At 46.6% G+C, this 22,749-nt stretch overlaps 2 protein-coding genes across 7 annotated transcripts in view; both read right to left on the bottom strand.

Annotated features, from left to right (window-relative positions):
• LOC119188192 (uncharacterized) overlaps nucleotides 1–8,269 on the bottom strand; it is a 138,403-nt gene extending 130,134 nt beyond the window's left edge. For 3 of the 4 annotated variants that reach the window (XM_075894816.1, XM_037436116.2, XM_037436117.2), the window contains exon 1: nucleotides 7,806–8,062. In XM_075894816.1, the coding sequence (XP_075750931.1) occupies nucleotides 7,806–7,914 (109 nt within the window). In that variant the 5' untranslated portion in view covers nucleotides 7,915–8,062. Of the gene's footprint in view, nucleotides 1–7,805 lie in introns of all 4 variants that reach the window. The other variant, XM_037436119.2, reaches the window with a different exon arrangement.
• A 1,501-nt stretch (nucleotides 8,270–9,770) lies between these two features.
• The window catches only part of REG (proteasome regulator gamma), a 40,146-nt gene continuing 27,167 nt past the window's right edge, over nucleotides 9,771–22,749 (bottom strand). For all 3 annotated transcript variants that reach the window (XM_075894779.1, XM_075894795.1, XM_075894784.1), the window contains exons 8-10: nucleotides 21,535–21,657; nucleotides 9,968–10,054; nucleotides 9,771–9,885 (exon numbers count right to left, since the gene is read on the bottom strand). In XM_075894779.1, coding sequence (XP_075750894.1) covers nucleotides 9,805–9,885; nucleotides 9,968–10,054; nucleotides 21,535–21,657 — 291 coding nt within the window. In that variant the 3' untranslated portion in view covers nucleotides 9,771–9,804. The remainder of the gene's footprint in view (nucleotides 9,886–9,967; nucleotides 10,055–21,534; nucleotides 21,658–22,749) is intronic.

Here is a 22,749-nt window from a genome sequence, read left to right as displayed (position 1 = left end):
AATCAAATAATTCTACATACTCGTGTTCCTAAGTGCATATCGCATGTAGTATCGTTATAAACTGAAGAAGACAAGCAGATTGGGACTACGTATATCATCCTTGATATCATTGACAATGAACATGCGCGCTCGCCCTTAAGAAACGTATGCATGTTTTTTTTTTGTTTTTTTTTTTTTTTTTCAATAATCGAGCTGCAAGTTCAGCACCGTGTGTGTCACTGTGCCTTCCCGAGTCCTGTGTCTACTAAGCGATGCTTTATACTTTTATCATAGTATCGATAGGGCCCTGTCTATTTTTTCTATTTCGGTGATTTAAGACTCGCTCGCCTCTTTTGCGTAGCCGTGTCCAGCGTCCAGCAGCCCGCTCAGAGCGACGTGAGAAAGTCGAAAGGTGACGCGGCTTCCCATCCGACGGCGCATCATTCGGAATTTTTTAAGCAGTTTTCCTTAAATGAGCGAATAGTAACGTCGTGGGACTCGTTACAACTGACGGACCATAAACCGCATATAGTAGCCGTCCACTGGTGCCGTGCGCGTTTGCCTGCGTCGTAGCAGCGCGCCGCGTGTAGGAACGCGGAAGGCTCGCGGATGCGCGCCGCGGCGACCTTTAGGGTCTGTCGCATCCGGAAGAAAAACACCTGAGCGGCGCTTATGTATTTCCGCAGCTAAACCTTCCAAGGGCCCGCGCTTAGCTTTCCCTTATGCGCCGGGAGACTGAACAGCGTGCCTGATCGACACGACGGAAAGCAGGCGGACCACGTCCCCGAGTGGTATAGCTTGCTCCGTATATATAGTTCGTCAGTCCATAGTCTCCTCACGCGACATTAACGCCGTGGCCTCCGCGATTAGCTCCGACAGCGCGCCGTTGCTGGAGTCGATCGCGGAGGCCACGTTAACGCGCAGGCATTTTTACAAAAAGTCGATTACCACCAGAGCGTTGCCCAGCCGACATAGTCACCTCTCCATTATTTCGAAAGGCGGGATGGGGATAGCAAGCACCCCCCCTCCGCCTTCGTAATTATATTTTACAGGTGTGTATATACACGCACATTTCTGGCTCGGCCCGTCTACAGGTAAGCTTGTCAAGGTGAGAGTATACCCGACGTTCGCGGCTACGCTCCAGCCGGTCAGACTGATCGAACGTTGAATCGGCATGGGCGATCATCGATGTACATACGTACGTTGACACAAACGGCCCCGTTTTTAGAGCGCATGTAAACGTAGACGGGTCGACTCGGGTGTCTGCGGCCTTCGGCAATCACCCAAATGTGCTGAGTCATTTTATATATAGTGTTGACGTAGGCTACGTATAGTAAGACAAGTCCGCTCGTTGGAACGTTGGTTCCAGCGACAACTATAGTGCTCACCATTTTTTTTTTTCGTCTCTTCAACCTTGCCCTGAAATAACAATTGCAGGGCTTTGACGCTCTAAATACCATGACATGCTCATGAGAAAAGCCGTATAATCCACATCTGCATCGGGGACGAACGAGATAATATGGTTCGAAAAGCCGTGACCCACATTTATTCAAACATGACACGCGATATGCAAAAAAAAAAAAAAATTAAGAGTGGACATTTAGCATTGTAAAGCTTCCTTGACTTCCATTTTTTTTTTTCACATTTGTTATCACTGAAATAAACCAGTGAGCTTTCATTTCACATTATTTAGGGCCCAGCTTGCCGTGAGCCAGCTAATTCCACTTCAATTATGCCTGCGAATATCATAATCTTGTCGCTCCACCTAACCCGTTACCATTCACGACCGTAGTTCCCATTGCCACGTGGCTCTTGGAGTTTGTTCTAATGCTTTAACTGACCAACTGTTACCTGTCTTTCTCACAATGTGACCTGGCCAGGTCTTCTTTTCTTGTCACTAGTAAGGTCTACTAATTATCAACTAACCCCTATTTGTTCTCTGATCCACTCTTCTGTCTCGCAGGGTTCACAAGGACTACCCTGTAGGGTTATAAAAAGTAGCACTTTTTTTTTCATATTTTCAGCAACACGAGAGGATGACAACCTTCGTGCGTCGTGATTTGCGGTCTCCCCGTGACGTCACACTGCGTTAACACGTCACTGAGAGGCCACCCATTGATATTGCAAGCAAAAGATGCTCCACAGTACTCTCTTTCATATAGAACGACAATCCGATAATATATATTCATGTCAGCACTCATTAAAAAAAAGTTTATCCACGGATGTTCTTTGCACGGAACACACGGGACGAATAAAGAAGACACACAGACAAGCGCAACTAGGCCGGCTAGCAGTTTCGTCTAAGTCGATTCAGTTTCGTTATAGAGGGGGTGTTTTCGAAGTGGCGTATATGAGCATAATCTGACCTAACGGGAGGACGGCAACTCGCGAAATAATAACTCTGTCATTTGCAGCGGCGTAGCCAAGGAGGATTAAAAAAATATTGCTGAGGCCAGCTTTTGCTTACCAAAAATCTCCGAGACATGCTCTTTTCTGGTGGTGCCCACTTAGAAATCACGTGGCTTTGATCTGTCAGTCTAAAGGCAACGTAAATTATAAAGTAAGAGATGGGTGTCCCAGATGAAATAACATACAGAGAAGAGTACCGGCGACTCAGCCTCGATTAAAATTTGACTGGAATTGAAGGCTTATTAAGGAAAAGTGGTAACACAAAGACGCACTTTGCGCACTATCTCACCCCCAAAAATTTTCCAAGTTAAAATCGTTGGGCTTACGCGGAAAACGTTCCGTTAACATTCGGATACACAGAGATAATTTTCTTTTTAGTGCTCATTTCTAAGATGTATACACTGTTTTTCACTTAATTTCATTGTTTCGTTCGTGTACGTAGAAGTTACGTGTACAATAAGACTTCCCTTCTTCAATCACCGAATGATTGATTTGTGGGGTTTAACGTCCCAAAACCACCATATGATTATGAGAGACGGCGTAGCGGAGGGCTCCGGAAATTTCGACCACCTGGGGTTCTTTAACGTGCACCCAAATCTGAGCACACGGGCCTACGACATTTCCGCCTCCATCGGAAATGCAGCCGCGATTTGAACCCGCGACCTGCGGGTCAGGAGCCGAGTACCTTAGCCACTAGACCACTGCGGCGGGTTCTTCAATCACCGAACGCCAACCGCTCATATCGTCCCTAGTAAGCTGGCAGCCGCAGCCGCCATCTTACGGTGCGTACAGCTTCACTCCTGGTGAACAATTTCCCCTCCCGCAATTTTTTTTTTCTTCTTCTAATCCTCGTTGGGCGTAGTCAGGGGGTGACATACCGGACCCGTGCCCCCCTCTCCCTCCCCGAATCGTTTTTTGCCAAGGCATACAGAGCGAGAAATGGCCATTTTTAAAGAGGTATGTCCCCCCCCCCCCCAAGTCTTTCCAAAAATCGCGATAATGTCAACTGTGGTGGGCTAGCTTGCAGACGCCGGGCGAAGAAAACATTACAATGAAAATTGTCCCTTCAGGGTGCCTCCTTAAAATCGTGTCAGTACTCTTTTATGAGCCCCCACGAAAAGACCACCCGTGCATGGCTCATCCGTGCTGATGGTAAACTCAAAAGGCGCTGCTAAGGTACGTGTAAATCAGTTTTTTGCCTTCTACAGTGACGAGTTTTCTCACTGCGTTAAAGATCGCTTTTCAATATAAACTAAGGGGACGTACGAATGGAAGATTGTTGGAAACGTTGGTTTGGGAGATAACTTTAGGCCGATTTGTGCCGACAAGAACCGAGAATGGATACTGCAGAAGAAAGCTTCATTCTAAGAGCCCCCTCTTTCGCCCTGGCAGCGCAATGACCAAAGCTGTAGCAGACAGAGCAGCTGTTAAACGTTTTGTATACGCAACCACACTCTGTAGCGTACCTTATCAACTTGGACCCCAAATAGCATTCGAACAAATTGAGGTCATTTGTTTCATTCGCTTTGGACATGAAAACCAAACACAGACATGAAACAATCGATCCCAGCATCAGTTCCTTATCGGAATATATAATTCTAATAATTCACAAGTCAAGACCACGTGAGAGCAAATGCTGCGAAATGGCGCTTCCGGTTTGACAATGCCCGAGGCTTTCAGACGCGTCGCCGCGGAAAATGACGTCATCGAAAAGGGGAAGGCCGTTCGATAGATGTGCGCGGCGGGATTGCACTAATGACGCACACGCTGAACAGTAACGCGGCTAGTACATTCCTGTTGACCTTTTCAAGCCCAAATCCCAAATTAATTCCGTTTAATGTAAGCAACTGATTTTTATAATGTCACATTCGCATAATTATAAGTACTGAAGTTTTAAAAAATCAATAAAGACTCCGCGCATGACTTTTCGACCAAAATCAATTAGTTTCGAAGGTAAAAAACTACATCACCCAACAGCCAAATTCAAATTTTAGATACAAAACTAAAATGAATGTCCTAGCCCTTCAGGGCGACAGCAGAAGCTGCCACAGAAAACGGCGGAAACAGTGCGGATGCTTCTAAAGTTTCTTCACTCACACGTGCCTTTAGGCTACCAGGCTGGTAGCATACGTAGAGCAGATGCTAAGTATGAGTCGCATTTGAATGCTATCTTCTTTTTTGTACCAGGTGGTTGCTGACTAACGCAGAAAATTGAATATTCGGATTGGAATCATCGGGCCTGAAAGAGGTGATAAAGACCCACGCCTCATAACCGTGTTAAAACCGGTAATCGTCATCGCTCTCGGAGATACGACCGCGAGGGTCGAGAGATAACACTGCGCATAAGACAATCTCGGACGACACCACGCACTGCAGCGCGTAGCTTCCACCGCGTCAAAGGGAGACGATGCCCCATGTAGATAATAACTGCGAAGTGTTCATTGTCCAAGCTTTAACAGATCGCTGTGCAAGCGAACTGAATGCGTCACTGTTCTAGTGTCATGCACCGTACGGTTGATCTATAACTACCCAGAACAAGGCGCGCCGCGGCACAATTTCGTCACACGAGAGTTCCCTGTATACATTCAGCCTATAGCTGCTGTTTTCCTCAAGTGCTGGCAACGAACCAGCAAATATCGATTTACGACAGCAAAGACGGGTTAGGGTGAAGGCTGCAGCCTTGCATGTGGCCTCGTTGTGAAAGACAAGGCTCAGAACTATGGGCGGGCGCTGGCTTATCCGAAATAGGTGTGTGTGAGGAGGGGGGGGGGGGCGTTTACGCAGCGCCCCCCTCTCCTGGATCGTTGATCGGGTGCTTTGGTCTTTACTTTTCTTAGGAGTAAATGTGTGACAGTAAACCGTTCCGCAATACCGGGTGTCCCTGAGCCGACATATTAAACAGAGAAAACGAAAAAAAAAAAAAAACTGCACAGCCGTGACACTGCACATCGATGACGGTTCGGTCTGACTGTGTGTTGTTGAGTGATTCTAGGAGGAGGAAGAAGGCACCTAGTTGCTGTCAGCCCCTTGGGCGACAACGGCGCAGTGCCTGACTGTGCGAAGATGACTGGGGAGCAGGCGCCCAACAGTCATCTAAGCACCCTCCCTCTGTCCACCCGTCCGCCTATGCTCCGAACGCACGTTCCCATCTTTCAATGGCTTCGATCAAGGTTCTTAAAGGTCGAAAATAGCGGGACACGTTGTACTTGGACATGTCACTGAATGTTTCACGTCAAGCCTCGCAACGAGTAAGTAGCATGAGAGGCGACCCAGGGAACCGGAGATAACCGAGGAGAGCGCCAACAAATCGCGATGAACTCCACAATGATGTCACAGAACCACTGTTATCTTCCATGAAGCGAAACTGGCTTTGATGTATTTTTTTAAAGCCCACTTTAACGTTTCCCTCATTTCATCTAGAGCTCCCAGGTCTAGATCGTTTTTTCGAAGCATAGAAAGGTCTGAAATGTTACGTCGATGTAATCACAATAAGTAGGAAAAGGAATGCCGCAGCAGACGAAGTCTCTAGCTACTAGACTTACGAGGTCTCCGTGAGGGAGAAGACGGAAGAGAAGGAAAATCTCCATAGTTAAAACGACGGGTTCAGCTGAAGTCCGTAGCTTTTAAAGGGGAAAAAAAAAGAAAAAAGAAGGAACTTCAGGTTCAGCGACATTCCGTACTACACACACAAGATAGTATAATTGTAGAGCTTTAACTTCCCAAAACCACGATATGATTATGAGAGGCACCGTAATGAATGGCTCCCGCGATTTCGACCAACCACCTGGGGTTCTCTCCGGGATAGCCTCCCGTACGCATCTGTCTTTTCTTGACCACTCTTAGACCTATCAATCTTAGCCAGTACGCGCCGCACTTAGCTTAAAGGACTAACCTTTATCTCTTTATTTTCTAGAATATTTTACGAGCAGTTCTGAGAACTCGGCAGCACCGTGAAAGCTTATCAGCCCAGCGTTTTTTTTTTTTTTTGTATGGCGATACTGATTCTGCCTCACAAGCGCCGGATTACAGTGACAACATCCTGATAAAACACGAGGAAGAGACGAGAGAGCATGCTTTGACACGACTGCAGCAACAATTAAGAGCTTGATTTGGTCAAGTTGGTCCACGCTACACATTGCTCTTCCCTGTTTATTTCCCTGCACTTGTTGCGCTGTACAGACGATATCTGAAAGACTCAACGCTACTGTACGCACCGACTTACGACTCCGACTTAAGGAACACCATCTCCGCACATCTTACTGATGGACACATTGTCGAAGCGATTACGAAGTTTTCTCTACGTAATCGGAACAGTGATTTGCATGTATTTACTGTCGCCCTTACAGCTTACTGATCGACACTGCAGGGAAACGCGATCTGGCCACTTGGTGCAATAACTGAAAGAACATCAAACGTGCCCAATCTCCCTCTCAAGTTTGCCGAGTTTTTTCCGCACTTATCGAGACAACGCTTAGTGACGGTGCATTCCTTATACAGCTAGAAATTCCCGCTGTATCCTCTACGCACCGACATATGTCAAACGCGATAATAATAATGTTCTTCAAACGCCTGAGCCCAGATTATCCGTGTCAACCGCTTGTACTCATTCCCACCAGTGATACCGGCCCCATGCTGCTGGCAAAGTAAAAAAGACACGGCACCTGCTTACATGCAAGAAAAAAAAATAGAGCAAAGAATGCACAATGGCTGAACCTTGACAAATGTGTTGATTACACGCCTATACAGTAGGAAGGCACCGAGGAGCCTTAGCTTTTTTTTTTTCTTTTTGTCATCGCAGCGTTTCTGCCGCGTTGCCACACGTAGCACTTCGTTTGTCGCGCTCCACCAGTCCGCTCAACGCACACGTGCAAATAAACGTTTAAGGTACAAATTAGACAGACATGTGCTGTAGAGACAAGGGTGGCGAACTTCAACGCAATACGAACGCATATTTTACGACCACACCGCCGATTTCAGTGATTCTCTGGTTTTTGAGTAAGGGGCTGGTGTTTATATGAACTCGGGAAAGATAAAGCGGCGATTCCCGGTCGGTGTCAGTAACACAACGCGGATGTTAAGAGCTGAAAAGAGCAAAACGAGAAAAGAGCGAGAAATGTGCGATGTGTCGACCGATTCGAGAAGGCCATCCCGACGACGTGCATTTTATCGTCTAGGTTATCCTTTCCGAACCCGACCGCAATAGTCTAGCGGAGGAGCGAGTAAGCGAGGACAGTCCGAGATCTGCGTGAATTTACGTTTTTCTTCTTTTTTTTTTTTTTTCCTTCGTCAGACACTTCGAGACTGCTGTAAAATTCGCGGCACGAACGCAGCTCTTTCGCTTGTCACGATGAACGTAGTACATACGTACACATGCCAGCGAAAAAGAAATAAAAAAAAAAGAAAGCCAGGCCACTTACACCTAATGGAATGGAATGCCGAGCCGGAGCTGCTTGAGAAACTGCGGCCGAGTTTCAGTTCCCTCACTTCGTTGCCTATCCGGAGTCTGTCGGCAGTACCACTGTGCATCTTTCGATGAATCGTTGAATATCGTTAGGCCTAGGAATTTCGTCTGCCCAACCTGCAGTAGCCGCAGCAGTACCAATTCCACTTCTTGTCACCAGCACCGCACACGAGGCCCATTCACAACACAACGCTGGCGAACAGCCGGATCCGCACCAGCGTAGGACGTGCGTCGTCGCATCCCGCACACGTGCCCATGCCACACTTCACACAACACACTAACGAAACCGTATGTATCAAACCCTACGGATTTTCACGTTCACACGTCTGCTCTAATGCGGCGCAGGGCGCATGCGCGTCTCCCTCAGCTACTCACGGCGCAAGTCCGCCAAGACTTGCATCCGCCACTCCGCGACTGGATACTGCGAAAATAGAAAAAGAAAATAGTTCCGAGCCGTGAAAGAAAAAGTGGCACGCGGCAGTAGAGACATCTGGAGAGCGTCGCCGCAAACGCGACCCAAGCCAACGCCTCCTCAGAAAGATGCTTGAGGAATGTCTGGCGCTCCCAGCGGAGTTGGCCTGCCTTCAGTTTTAAACAAGCTCCGCACGGTGACGCTCGCGACCGACACTATCATCACGGCGGCGGCCGGTACCAGCAAAGCGTTTTTCATCTGCGGCCCATAGGGGCGCGTTAGTCGAGAGTTGTTCGAGACCTGCAACTGTGCACCACTGTTTCGGAGGCTATGCAAAGTGTTGCACCATCCGCCACAGGTGACGCTAGCGACCGAGAACATTTTAAAATAGAGAGAAAGGGTGTGGCAGCTGTTTTTTTTTTCTCATGCGGCAGGCATCTTTCTAGAGGAGGCGTTGCCCAAGCCACCGCCTCACCCCACAGCTTTTCTTTTTTTTTTTTGTTCCGGTGCAGAGTCTACCACGTTGCGTGGATCCCACGCGTGCCGACAGCCCTTCATTCAACAAATGTGCTAAATATGTTTAAAATCCAAGCCACACACGGCAAGGTTTCATCTGCACTACATCTCAGTGCAGTGGCACCCATCTGCTCGCCATCGGAAACAAACGTGCTATCGCTCCAGGAACAAATTCATCCCTACAGTCTAGAACTAGAGTTACCGTATAGAGTAACTCTTATCTAGACCAAGACTAGAACGCCGTTGGCGGCGTTTCAGCGTTGAACCGTGGTACCTGCAAAAAGCCTGCGGTCGCCACTTGAAGGAAATAGTATGTTGCATTGAGGAGGCTCCGATTGATCGTGGTTTATGCACAGGCGTGCCATACGACTTGCAGCATTGTGCGACGTTTTGTGAGCGGCACAATGACCACACAGCGGGATTGTTGAGTAGGGCATGTGGGTAACACTCAAATAAAGCAAGTTTGCTTACATGCTGGATGTGGAACGCAGGGGTCCAAGGGTCTTTGGGGGGGGGGAGAGGCAATAGTTGTACTGATAACTATTGAAGGCAAGCCGATTTGCTCATTCACTATCTTATGGCTGGGAATCCAGCCTACCTACCTGGTGATGGCGACTGATTTATCTGCAGGATTACATGTACATGCATGTTAAGCAAGAGCTTTTTACACGCTGGCATCGATGCCAAAAAAAAATTAAAATTTGAAGGAGATGCATCACTGATGCCTTGTACAGTCACCGTATGGTCGTAACATTCAACATTTTTTATTGAATACAGTAAAATCATCTACCACCAATCTTGAAATGATGAGATTTTGGATGCTGCATTCACCAAAACAGAAATGACAAATGTATTAATATTTGCAACACCATTTATAGCGGTGAAGATGGTAGGTTATCAGACATTTGACTTATCCTTCACCTTCTTGCAGTCCCTTTCCTTTAAAACATTTTTTTCTCTCTCCTCTAACTAGAAAGACGAACAGCACATAACTACCGATTTTTCGACTTTATTATTATTGTAAAAGCTAGTACATGTTTTCAGCATTGCTGCTTCGTGGCCTCTTGATCTTTTCCAAGTTCTTAGTGATCAAGTCGTGAAGAGTCGCCTGCATCGAAAACAATGAAAGATCAGTTAATATTCAAAGCTGTGACAGTCGCATGAGCATTTACACAAGGAACTGCTCTTACATAATGGTTCTTGAGTTCACAAAGAACCAGCCGCAGGCTGACATACTGCTTCTCATCCAACTCTTGCACGGTGCGTCTGAAGTCCTCCTGCAAACCAAACAAAATGCCAGCATGAAGTGCACGAGCTTAACAGAAGAGAGAGAGAGAGAGAAATGTGACGCGGAAAGGCAGGGAGGTTAGTGAGAAAAATATCCAGTTTGCTACCCTGCACCAAGGAAGGGGAGACAAAAGTACGGAAGAGAGGGAGGGGGGAAAGCAGAAACACATCAGAACACAGGAGTGTGACAACAGTTTAATGAGGTGTGTCGTTCGCAGAAACTTCAACAGCGGCTTTTAGCTTTTCGGCGTAAACCTTATTACGGCATTCCAAAATCGATTTCTCAGAAAGCAGCTGGTCATCGAGGAGTCACTGCTTAAAGGGACTCTCTCAGAGCTATGCTGAAGGCACATAAAATATGTTCAATGGCTTAAAAAAATATTCTGGCAGAAAACAATGTTGATACGGTTGCTGTTCACACAATGTGATGATACTGAATTGTTGACTCTTTCATTTACAATTAAGTCGTATTGGCTACGAATGCTCACCACATCAATTCACTCATATAGCTCGACACCCAGCCCGTAAGCAGTGGCAGTTCCTTAATGGCCGGCACCGTAGGGCACCCGTGCTATTCGGTAAGCTACAGCAAATCCAATTTTCACGATGCACATTTCTTGGAATTTGGCTCACAATGAATGCAGTCTACACACATAATGCACCTCAAGAAAAAAATGACGTTTGATTTATGTATGGAGTTTAACGTCCCAAAACCACCATATGATAATGAGAGACTCCGTAGTGGAAGGCTCCTGAAATTTCGACCACATGGGATTCTTTAACGTGAACCCAAATCTGAGCACATGGTCCTAGAACACTTTAGCCTTCATCAAAAATGCAGCCGCTGCAGCCGAGATTCAATCCTGCGACCTGCGGGCCAGCAGCCGAGTACCTTAGCCACAGACCACTATGGCGGGGCTTCAAGAAATGATTGATTGATTAACATTTGGGGTTTAATGTCTCAAAACCAACACATAATTATGAGAGACGCCAAAGTAGACAACCACGGAAATTTTGACCACGTGGGGTGCTTAATCGTGCACCCTAATATGAGCACACGGGACTTGAGGGGAGACGCGGGTCGAAAAGTCGCGGTTTTCCGGAAAATTTTCGTTTTTTTTTTTTCCGGCTGTATTGGCATCCTTGGACTATAATCTATTACTTCTGAAAATATCAAGCTGAAATTCGCACGAGAAATTATCAAAAAATGCTTCCAAGTGGGCAGCGGTGACACGAGAATTGCGCGAAAGTCGCGAAAAACGGCGAAGTTCGCGTCGTCCTGTCGCGAAAACGACGCGTTGGCCGCCATTTGCAATCGTGCACGCATGCTGCGAAGGCCGTATCCTTCATAATCCACTAGTAGCCAGTCTCGTGCCTTCACGCAGAATAAACAAAAAACGAGAAAAACAATGCGTACGTCACGCGTTTTGAATATTGCGGCACACAGCGCGAGGCCGCCAATGGACGGCGGTGCGCTCCACACTCCTCCCCCTCCTATCTCTCCGGCAAAAGAGCGAAGCCTCGGACGTCGCGATCGAGTTTTTCTGCGTTTCTCTGCATTTTTGCGTCATGGCAAGCCCGAAGAAGTGCAGTTCAGATAATCGAAAGTTCAGAACTCGCCACAAGTATCGAGGGAAACGGCGTCGGACGCTTCGCAAAGCGACAGCGAACGACGATGTCGCCCCCGACCAACGCCCCGACGCTCTGACTTCGGATAGGCCTAACACCGTCACCGAACCCTGCGACAGTGGTTGTGAAATAGCCGCTGCCGTGTAATTCGTCAGTGCATCCCAAAGGAAGATTGGATTCTTCGAGAGTGAACGTAGACCGGTAGATGCTGCTACTGCGAACATGCTGCTTTGCGAAATCGATGCGCTGACGGCACTTGTGGTGGGTGCGCAATGCCCAACCTGCCGCGAACGGAAGCTCGGCGTGCGAGAGGCAGCTGGAAAGCGCAAAGGACTTTCGGCATTCCTCGAACTGTGCTGTCAAAATTCTGATTGCCCTGAATCTGCACTTTCGTTCACGCACACGTCGAGACGTACTGCTTCGGCCGGGGACCAAGGAACGAGCGCTTGTTTTGACAGCGGCAGCTCGCGTGACAGCTTTGCTGTAAACGTGAAGGCAGTTCTGGCAGTACGCGCTATAGGCGCAGGCCACGACCAACTTTCACGATTTTGTGCGATTCTCGGTCTTCCGAGCCCGATGCATCACAAGACATTCAACGGCATTTGCAAGAAGCTCCATGGTGCGGCGATGACGGCAGTGAGCAAAAACTTGCACCAGGCACGAAACATCACGAAGGACGCAGTCGGCGGCAGAGATGTGCCAGTCATGTTTGATGGCACCTGGCAGAAAAGAGGTCATAAAAGCCACAATGGAGTGGGCACAGTCGTGTCCCTGGACACGGGGCTCTGCCTCGATTTTGAAGTTCTTTCGAACTACTGCCATGCTTGCAGTATACACAGGGACCTTGGGGAGGATGAAGAGATATGGCGAGCTTTTCATCTTCCAGTTTGCCAAAAAAACACTGACTGCTCATCCCATGCAATGGAACCTGCGGCAGCTGTCAATATATGGCAGAGGACCTTGTCTTATGAAACTCCACTGCGATTCACCAGCTTCCTAAGTGATGGTGACAGCAAGGCCTACACTGCAGTCTGCGAGGCAAATGTATACTGTGACACCCCCATTGACAAAGAAGAGTGCACGAGCCACGTTGCAAAGCGCTTGGGAACTGCCCTACGGAAATTGGCAACGCCACTGCCACGAGGCGAAAAACTGAAAGATGCGACAATAATAAAACTACAAACATATTACAAGATCGCCATCACGAGCAACAAGGACAGTGTCCGAAATATGTACACTGCCATATGGGCATCGTATTTTCATTGCTGCTCCAGTGATGGTGCCAGTAGCCACAACTTTTGCCCCGCGGGACCAAATTCGTGGTGCAAGCACAAGCGTGCGGAAGCCCTGGGGGAGCCTGCACCACGCCACACCCCACTGTTGACGAAGGCTCAAGGATTGGCAATTATGCCTATCTACAAGCGCCTTACAGAGGAGAAACTCCTTATTCGGTGCCTTCATGGCAAGACACAGAATGCAGCCGAATCGCTGAACAGCAAGATATGGCTGCTATGTCCAAAAACAAAGTTCGCCTCCAGAACAACTGTGGAGACAGCCACCGCTCTTGCTGTACTCTGGTACAACAAAGGCCACAGGGGCTTTGAAGAAGTGCTCGAAGGCATTGGAATTCTCCCCTCACAAGATCTGGCCACACATGGTGACCACTGTGACGTCATACGCATCAGGAAGATGAACCTGAAGCAAACTGCAGAAGCGAGGGCACACCGTCGCAACACAGCGAAGAGAGCTCGTGTTGAGGACACTGACCGCAAGAGCCGTGAAGGACCAAGCTATGGTGCAGGGGACTTCTAGACACTTGCAGTGCATTCAAAGCAAGGTACTTTTAATTGTGCCCCAATTTGATGCAAAAAGAATGATTTCCTAATAAATGCCAACTTAGCGAACTTTCAAACTTGTTTTTCTCATTTTTTTCTGACAGTTTCACGTTTTCCGGGCAGCCTTTTAGAAACTTATATTCATTGTATAGTAACGAAACTTGGCACACATATTCTTCAACACATGCAGAATGCGAATATCTACTCTAAATTGCAATGCCAACCAGTATTAGTTGTGAAAATATTAGCTTATTGTTTCAAGGGAGATTGAAAATAATAAGTCATTCAATACAATTTTTTTTTCTTGGTTCCAATATTTCTGTGACATATCTATATAGATATTTGCACTTTTCAATCTACCAAGAGTCAAATAAGATCAGACACAGTGCTTTTACTGAAAGTTTAGTACATAAAAGAGTGCCCGCAAAAAATGTAACTTTTTGCTATTGTTTATGGCATAACTCAATAATTATAGCAGCTACACAAAAAATGATTGCATATTTGAAATCTGCATGAAAAACTATACTAATAACAAACTTTTCCAGTCTCTATTACTAGAAATAAAAAAAAACTTTTTCGAGGAGCGTCTCCCCTTAAGCATTTTAGCCTCCATTGAAAATGCAGCCGCCCCAGCCGGAATTCGATCCCGCGACCTGCAGGTCAATTTCGCGCAAGCTGGCCGCGTCTCACCGCAGCGGGTGGTGCCGTTCTAATTCTAACCGGGTGGTGGCGTCTAATTGCCGTTGCCGACAATATAGTGTCTGCTAGGATTGCACTTACAACGTCCTTAAAGTTGGTTTGTGTGCGTGCTGCCATAGATCACCAAAACACATTGATTTGTGCTTGTTATCGGCCGCCAAAATGCACCAACTACTTTCTGCGTTGAGCTGCATGACGTTTTTAATTTTCTCGTCTCAAATTTCCTCACTCTCCGTTGCTTCTTCTAGGAGATTTTAACTTTCCTAGAATAAGTTGGGCTTCACAATTTCCCTCCGTTTTTGGTTCGTCCGCTGAAAGTCAATCTTTTATTAACTTGTGCTTAAATTTCAATTTTGTGCAACTTGTATCTGGGCCAACTAGAACTGGCGCTACTTCATCGAACACACTTGACCTGGTCCTTGTCAAAAATCCTAATTTAGTGCATTCATTAACTTGTTTACCCGGAATAAGCGATCATTGTTTTTTACATTTTTTCGTAAAGGGCCGTGTTACATGTCAGAAAAGCAATTCAAAATTTATCATAGATTATGCGAGAGGCGATTACACAGCAATCAATAATGAGCTTGCATTATTCATTGACGAGTTCATGCCAGAATTTTTTAGCCGTACTGTAGAAGATAATTGGACACTATTTAGGAACAAAGCCACGTCACTTGTCGCTAAATATATTCCACTGCGCAGGCTTTCCGGAAAGAAACGCTCCCCTTGGTTTTCAACGACACTAAAAAGATTATCAAACAAGAAAAAACGCACTTTTCGTCTTGCGAAACGCTGTCAAACATCTACTCAATGGAATGATTACGCAAACACACTGCATGCATATCGCATCGCGTTAAGAGAAGCAAAGGTCGTCTTCTTTAATACATATCTACCTTCCCTTCTTTCTACTAATACATCGAAATTTTGGAGCACTATTCAAATAAAAAAGAAAAATAACATATCTCTTACAGATACTGGTGGTTGCACCATGAGCAATGAAGAATGTTGCATGGTTCTAAATCACACCTTTGCAAAGTCATTTTCTGACTGCTGTACTGACACAGTCCCGTACATGCGCAAAAAAGATTTTTTTCCCATGGATCCACTTGTTGTCGATTTTGCGGGGATTTTAAAACTAATTCATAGTTTAAAACTATCCTCTTCCTGTGGAGCGGACGAAATTAATTCGAAATTTCTGAGAAATACTGCTGTGTACTCCTCTGTATTTTTTATGTACCTTTTCACCCAGTCTATTGAGTGCTCGATTTTGCCCGCAGATTGGAAGGTGGGGAAGGTGATACCGCTGTTGAAATCAGGTAACCCACATTCTCCTCTCAATTACAGACCCATTTCACTTACCAGCGTACCTTGCAAAATCCTTGAACATATCATATTTTCTAATCTCGTTTCATTTATTGAGTCACTCTTTCTTCACTTCATTTCAGCATGGGTTTCGCAAGAACTACTCCTGCGAAACACAAATAATATCGTTTATACATAGCATTTCTTCCTCTTTAGACAAAGGCCAAGTTATTGATTGTATTTTCTTAGATTTGCTAAAGCTTTTGACAAGGTGTCTCATCGCTTACTACCGTATTTACCTGATTCTACCGCGCCCTCGATTGTAACGCGCACCCGATTTCCAGCGCGAAAAAAAAAAAAAAAAACGTAAGACATCGATTGCAACGCGCACCCATTTTTCTCGCTGGCCCGCACGATAACACCATTCGAAAAAACGACTCCTTTCGTGAGCGTCTTCCATTTAAATATGAGGTACGGGCGAAGCTTGTGCTCATCTGACGTGTAACAGAGCATTGCCATCACTGTAGTTTTACCGTGGACCGATGTCAGCACATGAACTTGCTTCGTCCCCTTCTTCTCGACGGTTGTGGTGCCAGGCATGTCGAAGTAAAGAGGTGTCTGATCGGCATTCCCGATTTGCCCAAGCAGGTAGCCGTTGTTGCGCCGCAAGTTTAGGACGAACCTCTGAAAACTGTGAAGCTTTTATCGTATTCCTCCGCAAAACTTTTCGCATATGCATGTTCCCCTTCGGAGGGAAAAGCCTTTCCTCTTCATAAAGTTAGTTAGCCAGCACCTGCTCGCTTTAAACTGGCTCCGCATTAGACTTTTTTCTAAGACTAATTGCATAGCCCGCACTTAGAGCAGTTCTGTCGTCACGGGCCGCTGTGCCGCTCGCTGCTCAAGCACATACTCGCCGAGCAGCTCTTTATTTGCGGAAACCGACCCTGCTGTGGTCCACTGAAGCCTTTGCGAGAAGCTTTGCTGTCGACAATCTTCTGCTTTTGTTTCCGCCGGTCCCGCACGCACGTTTCGGAAACTCCGAACGACCGCGATGCGGCCCGATTTCCGTCCGTTTCTGCACACGCGATGACTTTTCTTCTAAAAGCGGCATCGTGGTGCACTCGAGTTTTTGGAGTCTGCCCTTCCACGCCGTTGATGCTAATGCACTACTAGATGACGAACTCCTCAGCACACGTACGAAGTGCCGCACATGGGAAACACATAGGCAGAAATGACCGACGCGCCATGCCGATGCACGTAGGGGGCGGCCATTTTGGATTTGCCGATGGCAATAGATTGACCATAATTTTTTTGTTCGCACTCGATTCTAACGCGCATGCGACTTATGAACTCGCTTAACCGGAAAAAAGGTGCGCGTTAGATTCGAGTCATTACGGTACTTCTTAACTCTTTCCTTACCACGCCACTAGGCATCGTTCACCGTTGAACGATGATTTCGCGCCCCTATTTTTCAAAAAACACCGTGCCTATGGACTTGTAGCGCCATCTAGGCGATGGTACACACACTAGAATTGCTTTTTCTGTACGGTTCGCATTTTTACCGCGTGGCGGTGATTTTTAAAGGTCACGCCCGTTCAAAGGTTGAAGCGCATGTGATTCACGCGATGGCGTCAACATCAGAAACCACGTGCGCTCGGAAAAAAGCGATTGCGCTCGATGCCGACGCCTCGACAAGCGATCTTTTGAATTTCTCGAGTAGTGAGGAATCAGACAACGATGTGGTGACATCGGATTTTAGCTCGGATGAAGAACATCAGATCAGCCGGGAACGTCAGCTGTTAGTCGCGGGTATGTTTGGTTTTCACCTTCTGTTTTGTTTGTCGTGTTCTGGAGCTGGCTGACTTGCTCTGTATGTGTCCCACATATTGTTATTATTATTTCTAGCGTGTCTACAGTCCTAGTCCTCGACCGTTTATTCGGACTCGACGGGAACCGCCGAAAAGTCCGAATAATCGGGAGTCCGAAAAAACGGATTCACTCGAAAAAAAAGCACTTTTATTGGCCCGATCGCCCGAAAAAACTGTCTATGCGCGTCTGCACACACGCACGCTTACGTGCGACCACGTCGGCCTGTACCTCTGCGAGTGTCTGGCCGTCGCTGTAGACAGACAACAGCATCGATATGGCCTGCGCTAAGTCCGCATTTGATGGCTGTGGTGCGGGCGGCGCGTCATCGTCGGAGTCGCTGTCCGCCAGCGCCGGCTCGCAGACCTGACGGACGATCTCGTCATCGTCCAACTCTGCGCAAGGCAAAACGGCACTGTCGAAGTTGGCGAACTCTTCAAACGTACCCGCCCCCACATCGACCCCGCTAGCACGAAGGTCGTCCAAAATGTCCGCTGCTGCGGTAGGCGGACTCTCAACCGCGGGGTTCTGGCCTGTGGCACTGTCCTCCTCAATCCCAGTAATAAATCCTGCGTAGCGGAAGCAGTTGTGGATCGTTTCCCGAGTCACTGACTTCCAGGCATCGGACAACATGCTGATGGCCGTCAGAACATCCACGACGTAGTTTTTGTTACTGTCGACGCATAACAGCACACGATTCAGGAGGCGCGACCGGTAATGAACTTTCAAGTTTTTGATCACGCCCTGGTCCATGGGCTGCAACACGCTTGTCGTGTTAGGCGGCAAAAACTTCACTGTCATAGCCTTCAAGTTGTCGATATGCCCATGGGCACCGCAGTTGTCGACGAACATCAGTACCTTGCGATTTTGCTGTTCGTACCGGCGGTCGAGCTTGCGAAGGTACTGTTCGAAGAGGTTTTGCGTAATCCACGCCTTCGAATTTGCTTCATACCACACAGGGAGTGATTTGACGCCTTTAAAACATCTTGGATTTTTTGATTTCCCTATCACGAGGAGCGGAAGTTTCTCCGTCCCCGTCATGTTGCCTCCTACAACAACTGTCAGTCGCTTCTTGCTATGCTTCCCCCCATGACAGGGTTCACCAGACAAAGCTAGCGTCTTGTCGGGCAGCATCTTATAGAAAAGTCAAGTCTCGTCACGATTAAAGACGTTTTCTGGTGGATACTGGCGCAGCAGTGCGCACAGCTTGTCGGCGCGGTAGTTGGTCACGAGCGTTTGGTCGACGGAACCACTCTCGCCGCACATTCGCTTGAAGGCCAGGTCGTACCTTTTCTTAAAGTTGCGCAACCACCCGTCACTGAACTTGCAGCCGGTAATACCCATGCGCAGGGCGAGCGTCTCTGCTTTCTGTCTCAGCAGATTGCCAGACACGGGTATTTTCCTAGCCACCGTGGCACTCAACCACATGTTCAGCGCTTCTTCAAGCTGCGGGTGGCTGCCGTCCCGGAAATTTTTCTGCGTACCCGCAGACACTTTCTCAGCTGCCTCCAGGATCTTAGCCTTCTGCTTGAGGTAGTCCGAGACGGTTTGCTTGGAAATGGAAAAATCCCGAGCAACTTCAGACCGAGGTCGGCCGCCTTCTACCTGGCGAATTATCTCCGCTTTCTTCGCCATCGTGAGCGTCTTGTAGCTCCCACGTTGGCCGCGTTTCTTCACTCCCGACGGCGCAGCAACGGGTGGCGTCGGAGCCATTTCAGCACGCCACGGAACACACAAGAGAGCGAGAACAAAGAGAACAAGACGAACCAGGCCTACCCGCAGAAGCAACTGACTGACACCACTGACACGCTGACACAAACGCCAAACCATGCCAAACGCCACAGCGAACAGACTCCGTAAGTGGCTTGGCTTGGCCGCTCGACTGGCTAAAACCGAAAAAAACGTGTCGCCAAACATAGCCTTCGAGATCGGCAATGGCGATTTCTGCGTGCATTTTGACACTGGCCCGACGTCCATCCATAGCTAGTGCAGCATATCAGTGCTGGCAACCTAGCAAACGTATTGTTAACGTCCCTGTCAGCGTGTCATGGCGTACGGCGACGCATCCGGTCAGTCAAACGGAGTCCGAATAATCGAACGGCGCACAGCGGGGCGTCCGAATTTTCGGTCGTGAGTTTACATTAGGTTCAATGGGGCAAGTGGCGGTGCCACGAAGATGTCCGAATAAACGGGCATGTCCGAATTTTCGGCATCCGAATAAACGGTCGGCGACTGTACTTCATATGGGGGTGATCTGCTGCCTCCAGCACAAAGACGCGTAGACTACCGACCCCAGAGGGATCCGGGCATCGACCTCGGCATGACGCTCCGCAGTAGTGCACAATTTATAGCTCGAGAAGTTCTTGAGCTATAACTTTCATTTTTTCAATCCTACTCCAATACGCTGTTTTAAATATTTTGCATCTCTCATAACTTTCCATAATTTTTTACTCGGAAGATATAAGTATATCACTACGACGTTTGTTGTGAACAAACCTAATTATTTGTGTTTGTCAATTTTTGTTACCTATTTAGATCTGCCAGTTCTTTTGTCAAATGTACCTTTCAAACCCTACATTTAGTACTTGCATTTTGGTATGTAATATTTTGCCGAAATATTTTTTTTCTTGAAAAAAAAAAAAAAAAAAATCTCGCGTAGGACCAACTCAGAACTTCACTATTTCGCTATGCATCAGGCAATTTTTTTGTAACTCAAAAACAGCTTCGTCAATTTTAACAATTCTTCTAAATAATGTTGCCCTGTGATTACTAAACATTTTGTATATTTCAGAATTTCTCAGAAAAATTTTGTGTCGGAGATATCGCTTTGTTTTTTTAAAAAATTCTTGGAAATTTTATAATTTTATTGTATACGAATTTTTTGCGCCAAATAAATTTTCTTTATTGTTTCAAAATGAAAAGCATTCAAAAGTACGTTCATTCGTCTTTATTTTGATGTATTGCATGGCACTGTAAACCTAGTAGCAACGGCACAGAAAATTTCTAGTTGCAACATACAAAAATAGGCCAATTTTCCCGTGGTAAGGAAAGAGCTAAACTCAGTACTCTTATCACGTTATCACTCAGTACTCTTAAACGTTATCAGCAATCATTGAGTCGGTTCAAAATCAGTCAGCATGTTTCATTAATTGAAACTATACCCGCACATCTAGCGTTTCACTAATGAAATCAAACCTTGGACTAATTGATTTGCAAATTCGAAGAAAAATTTCTCGTCTATGCCTTTTTCACAAAATCCTTTACCAAAATAATTCACTTAAACAGGAACTAATCTCACAACCTTTATACATATCGTCACGTCTTGATCATCAGTATAAAGTTTTTATTCCTTTCTGCCGTACTAACGTTTTTTCAGACTCCTTTCTGCCAAAGACCAGTGCCGAGTGGAACCACCTTCCCCCGTCCATCGCCTCCATTGAGGACGTGTCATCCTTCAAGACTGCACTAACCGATCATATCTTAAGCCTCTAATAACTGAATATTGTTTGAACATGTATTCTAATTAATTGGTTGTATTATTGTGTTCTGTTATTGCTGCATTTTTGTTATATTACCCACACCCTCTGTAATGCCTTTATGGGCCCTGAGGGTAATGTAAATAAATAAATAAAGTAAATAAATAAATAAACTGCCAAGTACCTTAGCCACTAGACCATCATGGCAGGGCGGCACCTCAAGATAGAAGTCATTGAACAGACAATGACACTGAAGCCCAGGTTTTGACAAGAGCACCAGTCATTGACAGGGCAGCTACTGCTTTTTCTAAGCAGCATTTTCATGTATATGTATATCACTCTCCTTCCACCCTCAATGATGGGGCAGAGAAAAAAAAAATGTACATGTTTTTGTACACTCTTTTCATTTTGCTGTCAACAACTCTTTCTGTTAGACACAAAAATGACTAGTTACATCACTAATGAGATAAATGAAGGCAACAGTACAACATTATCATTTGAAACTGTGGGCAGCAGCCTTGAGCTTCTGAAACGCCCTTAACACATGATTGCAATTTGAATCAACATGTGACGGTGATGGACTATACAAGCCATTATGAACAACACTGACATCAAGAGTCTGCAGCAAACAAATGAACAAATAAAATAAAGGAGGGTTCTCACCACATGGGGATACTTGGCCACCTTGGCAATAATTTTGCCACGTGTGAGGAAGTACCGGGATATCTGGTCAAAGAATGCTGCCGCCTCACCCTCCACCGCTCTAATTTCTGTCAAGGCGTCTTCCTGCGGCACAGAGAACCACAAGCGTCAGATAGCACACTAGAATGTCAAATGATAAAGCCAGACAAACTTCCTTCGTACCATTCTGCCAAAGGATTTCGTGCTCCATGCAATACCGACACAAAGGCACTAACTAGTGCACTAAAGCCTTGATATAATGAACAGGAATATAACAAAAAAATTGGTTACAACGGTTGTTGTAATATGGCCGTGCGCTCCGGATGTCAAGAGCCGTGGGGAAATGGCAGAGTTTCTTATTGCAGGGGTGGAAGAGAACTATTGTGTTTTGGAGCAGCTCAGGGAGGATGAATAATGCTGTTTTGAAGCAGCTTTGGTGCAGTAAAATGGGAGTAATGGAGCAGGTTCGGAGCATCAAAAGGTGTGTTCCGCAGCAATGCAAGTTAGTTTTGAAGCATCTTTCTAGGGTCAAACACCACTGTCAATCAAAACTATTTCTGGTAAAAAAATTCCAATGATTTTCACTAAACATTTAGTACTAATGGGCTGACCAGACTTACTACCCACAAATGTGCATGTGTGTGTACGCATGTGTCTGTGCTCCCATCATTAAACATCACAGCTGACAGAAAAACAACTCGACAGAAACAAGGGATAAGCGATGCTTATCGTTTTAATGACAACTATATGTCCACGGCGCACTTTGGTTGATGGAAGTTTGTTATTCCCACCCTAATTAAACAAGCTACCCTGCTCATCTCTGTCCGGTCTGGAGCGAAGTGGCGACGAGCAATTTACAGGGCAAATCCGCGCGCACGCTACAGTGAGCCACCCGGCAGCGACGGCATGGGCAGCATAGGTGCAATGCTGCACGCAACTAACCAGGAAATGATCAAGTCCACGCAACTACTACGTGTTTCAATGAAACTGTCACTTGTGCTTAATATTAGATTGAGGTAGAGAAGCGCACATATGTATCGCAGAAAGCCAATTCGTTCAGTCGCTATCTCAGTGACTGCGTATTCCGGACCCTGTAATAGTTTTGAAATGCTGCTTCGCCACTGCACGCTATCAAACGATTGTGCGCAATTGTAAGCCCCGTATCTCTTTCACACTTTGGCGAAAAGAAAAGGAAAT

This window comes from Rhipicephalus microplus, chromosome 1 (assembly GCF_043290135.1).
Source record: "Rhipicephalus microplus isolate Deutch F79 chromosome 1, USDA_Rmic, whole genome shotgun sequence".
Lineage (NCBI taxonomy): Eukaryota > Metazoa > Arthropoda > Arachnida > Ixodida > Ixodidae > Rhipicephalus > Rhipicephalus microplus.
Note: the sequence above shows the minus strand (reverse complement) of the source record. Positions and strands in the feature narration are given on the sequence as shown.